This window comes from Hyalella azteca, unplaced genomic scaffold (genome assembly GCF_000764305.2).
Source record: "Hyalella azteca isolate HAZT.00-mixed unplaced genomic scaffold, Hazt_2.0.2 contig14464, whole genome shotgun sequence".
Taxonomy (NCBI): Eukaryota; Metazoa; Arthropoda; class Malacostraca; order Amphipoda; family Hyalellidae; genus Hyalella; species Hyalella azteca.
In genome coordinates this window covers 63,928-69,927 of record NW_025944346.1, presented here as the reverse complement: position 1 = coordinate 69,927, position 6,000 = coordinate 63,928, and the positions used below count along the sequence as shown (strand labels likewise).

Genomic DNA, 6,000 nt, shown 5'->3' with positions numbered 1-6,000 from the left:
TGACACAAAACGTTATCGTCCGCCATGACACAAAACGTTGTCGTCCGTCATGACACAAAACGTTGTCGTCCGTCATGACACAAAACGTTATCGTCTGTCACGACACAAAACGTTGTCGTCCGTCATGACACAAAACGTTATCGTCTGTCACGACACAAAACGTTATCGTCCATCACGACGTCCCACCTTGAGCCACCTATACTTGATGGGGTCGTCGCCCACGTCCAGGATGCACTCGAGCACCACGCCGGTCTCGCCCTCACGCACGCGCACCTCGCTCGTGCTCGCGCTCAGTCGAGGGGGCACTGAAATATATAATGAATTGTATGGTGAATTGTATAATGATTTGTATAATGAATTGTATAATGAATTGTATAATGAATTGTATGATGAATTGTATAATGATTTGTATACTGAATTGTATAGTGTATGGTATAATGAATTAAACACCGCACTGGCTTTAACATAACGCTGAAATATTATCAAGTTTATTGCGAATAAAGCTAAAGATGGCAAACATCTATCAAATTTTAACGAAAAATCGTCGTAGACGAATATGTAAATACCTCATTCGTTATCCCGTGTTGATATAAATTCCACGTTGACTGTGCCGTATGTGTAATGCAGTGTTCGTACTTGCGTGTCTTCTGAATAATTTTATGAACATGCTTACTTCATGTTTGAACGAAAATAACTAATTGTTACAATAACGACCATGACGCTGTTGTGCAATATCTCTACCTGCGTGTGTTCCCGAGTAGCGTGTTACATATGCTTGAGATGTCACATGTTACAATATTTTGGCAGTAATGAGGTTAAAGATCAAATTAATATACATAATGAGCTTGAGATGTCATATGTTACAATATTTTGGAAGTAATGAGGTTAAAGATCAAATTAATATACATATTGAGCTTGAGATGTCACATGTTACAATATTTCACAGCGCCGGTAGAGCTGACGCAGAGCTGGTATAGCAGCGCCACCTGCAGCACTGCGCTGTACCATCTCACAGCCATCGCCGCACGCACCACCTGCTAAAATAAATAATTTCTCACTTATGCGCATGAATATCGTTTCTTCATTAGTACAAAAAAATAATCAAATTTAATTGATAAATTAAAGAACATTGGGAAATAAAACAGTCCTGAATGCTGTAACTTACGAACGCGAGATACATGCGAGTACTGCTAAGAGTTTTTTTTTCACGCACCTGCACCTGACAAAATAAATCATTTCTTACTTATGCGTATGAATATCGTTTATTCATTAGTTTAGAAAATAATCAAATTTAATTGATGGATTGAAGAATATTGGAAAATAAAACAGATGCAAGTATATGCCAACTGAACTGGACCTGAACTCAATTGAAAATCAGCGATATATTTTCGGTGGCAGCTAATTTTTCGTGCCCCGCATCCCGTATCATGTCTCGGTTTTGAAAAGAAGCTGATTGCAATGTTCAATTCTTAAGAACCAAGCCTTAACCAAACGAATATGTTAAGTAAACTGAGGTCTTATTATACGAAGTTGGTAATTTCTTAGTAAAACGGAGTTCTTTCTCCCTAAACTGCAAGCGTATAAGAAACGGCCTGAAGATGGACTGGCCTGCCCTTATACACTTAGAGAAATGAGTGAAACTATGTCAAAATGACGATTTTTGCCCTTTTTTGGGTCATTCTGACTTCAATTTGGGGCATTTCATTCTGGCCCAATAAAGGGCGTTTCAGTGCTACGTGGGGGGAAGTTTATCACTATTTGGACAAAGCGACCCATCCATGTTTATGAGTGCTCTAAGTTAGGCAGCAGCGCTTGCCTTCACATTAGCGGCACAACAAAGCCCAATTTTGCTCTATTAGGTGTAAACTAATTTGCATGCTAAGCCTTGCTTAGTGCCGCGGGTAGCGCCATTAACATGAGAGCAACTTAAGAGGTTGCTATTTATTTTGTGATACGTGGTCGCCTTAGAAACGAAGCAAGGGCTAAATTATTGGACATTTTTTACAGAGCGCTTTCCTCGTACCTCCCGTTGTATAGCAGCCCATTGTAATAATGGTTCGGCAGCCCATTATTTTTTTATCAATGGTTGACCATTTAAGTAGCCCTCTAGTCCGCGTTACACTGCAGCCATGATAATGGCTCAGGTAGCGCCATTACCAAGACCATTTCAGTAGCCACCCTTATTGAGCGTTACACTGCAGCCATGATAATGGCTCAGGTAGCGCCATTATCAAGACCATTTCAGTAGCCACCCTTATTGAGCGTCACACTGTAGCCCTGATAATGGCTCAGGTAGCGCCATTATCAAGACCATTTCAGTAGCCACCCTTATTGAGCGTCACACTGTAGCCCTGATAATGGCTCAGGTAGCGCCATTATCAAGACCATTTCAGTAGCGCACCCTTATTGAGCGTCACACTGTAGCCCTGATAATGGCTCAGGTAGCACCATTGCTAAGACCATTTCAGTAGCCACCCTTTTTGAGCGTTACACTGCAGCCCTGATAACGGCTCAGGTAGCGCCAGTATCACAGGAACTTTATGCAAAGCAGGACTCGCTCCTTACCCTCCCAGCGCCTTACAAGGATACGAAGGATACGCTCCTCCATCACGCCGCGTATCCAGCCTGGCGTGCGAGCTCCTCAAGACCGCGGCTCAAGCTTTGCAAGGAATGAATTAATTTGCGTAGACTTCTCATCAATTTGGCCTGTCACGACAACTTACGGTTCAAGGTTATTAGTGAATTTGCACATTGAAATGGAAATGAAATTAGAAATGAAATTTATAGGTATATCCATCAGGGATTGCAGAATTACCATCGATTAAATTATTTAGTTCGCGAAATATTTTTATCGTATGACCATAAGAATTTAAATACGCACATTCGCAAATTCTTCACCTCATACCTTCAAGTTTTATTATCTAATGACAAACTACCGAAATTCATCATTCGATGTCTAAGATATCTACGTATTTCTACAATATAAACATGCTTGGAGATTTAAAGTAATTTCCAATCTTTTATTACCGTTGTCATCATTTCATTACTAATATTGAAATAAATCAGGAAATGACAGTCGACCATATATAATATATAACGAATATAATCAAAATATTACTGCAAATATCACAAGCCCACGCTTGATCAGCAAAGCAGCACTCATAGAAATAATGGAGACTATTTTTCCAAGTACCGATGCACTTCCAGCCGTCAATCTAATCCAGTTTTACTCGGCAACAGAGTGTAGCAGTGCTACGTGGAGTGTATACAACAGAGTGTATCAGTGCCTGTCTGCTCTTACAATGGGTAAGCATGTGTCACTAGTTGGACAATATGACCCAGTCAATGTTCTGAGTGAATACTCGCCTTCATTAATTGCCTTATCTGAGAGCCTGGCACAACAACCGCGCAGATAAGCGCCAGAGCGCTGCCAACGCAGCGCTCTCGAGCGCATACTCTACACATACTGTCTCAGGGTTAACAGAGTTGGCATGAGCATGTCAATTAAGTCTACACATACGACGTCTGAGTCAACAGAGTTGGCATGAACACTTCAATTAAGTCCACACAAACGGCGTCTGAGTCAACAGAGTTGACATGAGCACGTCAATTAAGTCCACACATACAACGTCTGAGTCAACAGAGTTGGCATAATCACTTCAATTAAGCCACACATACNTCTGTCTCTTATACACATCTAGATGTGTATAAGAGACAGGCCATGTACTGCATGTAGGTGACGATGGAGGGCCAGACAGGCAGGGGCACCCGCCAGTGGAGGGGCTTGCCGTCCCCGCGGGTGCTCGCCATGTCCCTGAGCCCCGCGATGGGGGAGCGCGTCACCTCCAGCAGGAAGACCTTCACTCCCCCCTTCTTGAGGTGCCCTGCCCCCAGCACGTCGGGCCCCTCCTGCCCCGCTGACCCCATCACGGGCAGGACTGTGGGGATAATGTGGGTGTTGGGGTGACAATTTCTTGTCAACGTGGCTAGCATAAAAAATAAATGTCATATGTCATTTTTAAAAGATAAAGTATTTGTATGAGATATCATTTTTCATTAGATAAAAAATAGGCATCAGATATAATTTTTTCATATCAATGTATATCAAGATCAAATATTATACATATATGATATATAATATATATCAAAGTATATAGATATGAGATAACAGAGATATCATTTTTCATTGTGGCAAATAGGCATCAGATATAATTTTTTCATATCAATGTAGATCAAAATAAAATATCATACATATATGATATTTAATATCATGTATATCAAAGTATATACAGATATGAGATATGATTTTTCATCGGATAAAAAATAGGCATCAGATATAATTTTTTCATATCAATATACCTACAACAAATAAAACATTAAAGAAACAATAGCAATTTCGTTGGCTAACAGAGAAGTTTGCAGGTTCTGGTGGACTTTTTGAACTTCTTGAAGACCTCCCTGAGGACGGGCTGCAGTTTGGTGGACCACATCTTGTGGTCGAGGTCCTCGAAGGCCTTCCTGAGGGCGCAGGAGTTGGTGCCGTCGCTGAGGGGCAGCTTCGTCTCCAGGTAGTCGGAGTACGTCATCACCGCCACCCGAACCTCCTCAGAAACTCTGCAAACGTTCAATAAATTCATTGATACAAGAATTAATGATGTAATTCAGTCGTGGAATGAATTAAAATACCTGTGGATTGGATGAAAACTCTGAAAAACATCCAAAAAACAAGAAGGCTCGCTGTCGAGGACTGATTTAAAACACTTGTGGACTGGATGAAAACTCTGAAAAACGTCTAAAAAACAATTGGTTACAAGAATTCTCTCTGTCGTGAAATGAATGAATACGAAATTTATATTTAATTTCATAAAGTAAATAATAATACACACATGCTGGAGGCGATGGTGCTGACGAGGTTCGCCTGGACGCTGACGAGGTCAGCAGGCGCGTCAGGCGAGGCGTGTATGAGGAACATGACGTCACAGGCGCAGTCGCCTTCAGCCAGCGCGTCGCTCAGACTCGCCGCCACTTCGCCTGTCACCACACACTCAATAAAGTTAATGGGTTATATTGTCCAAATAATGTAACACTTCCTTACCCACGACAAGAACAGAAAGCGGACTAACACTAATATGATCTAAAGTCGCCTCAAACTGACTCAGGTTGACCCATACAAGCGCAAAAAAAAATCACTGGGGCGGAAAGACAACGTCTCGCCTATTACTTTGAGTGCATGTTTCCTTCTCGTCTATTAATCATTATAAAGATTATGTGTAAGCGGAATATTATAAGTTTTATCCTTTATTATTGTTGGTAATTTGTACTAAGATTGATTTGGGTAATTTAAAGTATATTTGTATCAATGATTATACATATACAAATCATTGAGATATCAATGGCAGACGAAATTTATAAATTTCACTCACCTCCAGCTTTCAAGTTGAGAGATACCACAAGCGAATAATCCTGGATAAAACTAGATCCTTGAGCCTGGCTAAGCAGTTAAGGGGAATATACGTACATGATAAATAATTATATGACAATATATTGCATATAATGAGGTCCTGCCAAAGACTCACTGAGGACTTCGTTGGTCTTGGGCATGGGCACATCATTGGGCGGCGGCGTCGCTTCCACAGCGTCTGTCCAAACAACGGCAACGCTAATACGAATCTATCAACGAAATATACTAATACAAAATACGATTATACGAAATATACTAAAACGAATTACGCTAGTACGAAATATACTAATATGAAATACGCTAATACAAAATATACTAATAGTAAAATACGAAATACGATAATACGAAATACGCTAATACAAAATATACCTACTAATACATAATACGCTAATACAAAACACGTTACTTCGAGTCAGTGTAACACAAAGCTTCCTAAACGCATTCAAGTGGTCACACGGATTTTACACTTCAAAACAAGGATATAAGTCCTAACACAAATGTCTTCAATTTAGATAATTATGATATTTTAATTTAATTGA

The 6,000-nt window shown here is 40.3% G+C and overlaps 1 protein-coding gene across 1 annotated transcript in view; it reads right to left on the bottom strand.

The window, feature by feature from the left end:
* Positions 1 to 186: 186 nt before the first annotated feature.
* Positions 187 to 6,000, bottom strand: part of LOC108668452 — a gene marked incomplete at its 3' end in the record, with an annotated part of 29,203 nt that continues 23,389 nt past the window's right edge. Inside the window, exons 5-9 of the mRNA XM_018155678.1 lie at positions 5,577 to 5,639; positions 4,887 to 5,031; positions 4,409 to 4,614; positions 3,717 to 3,938; positions 187 to 305 (exon numbers count right to left, since the gene is read on the bottom strand). Of these exons, the coding sequence (XP_018011167.1) occupies positions 187 to 305; positions 3,717 to 3,938; positions 4,409 to 4,614; positions 4,887 to 5,031; positions 5,577 to 5,639 (755 nt within the window). The remainder of the gene's footprint in view (positions 306 to 3,716; positions 3,939 to 4,408; positions 4,615 to 4,886; positions 5,032 to 5,576; positions 5,640 to 6,000) is intronic.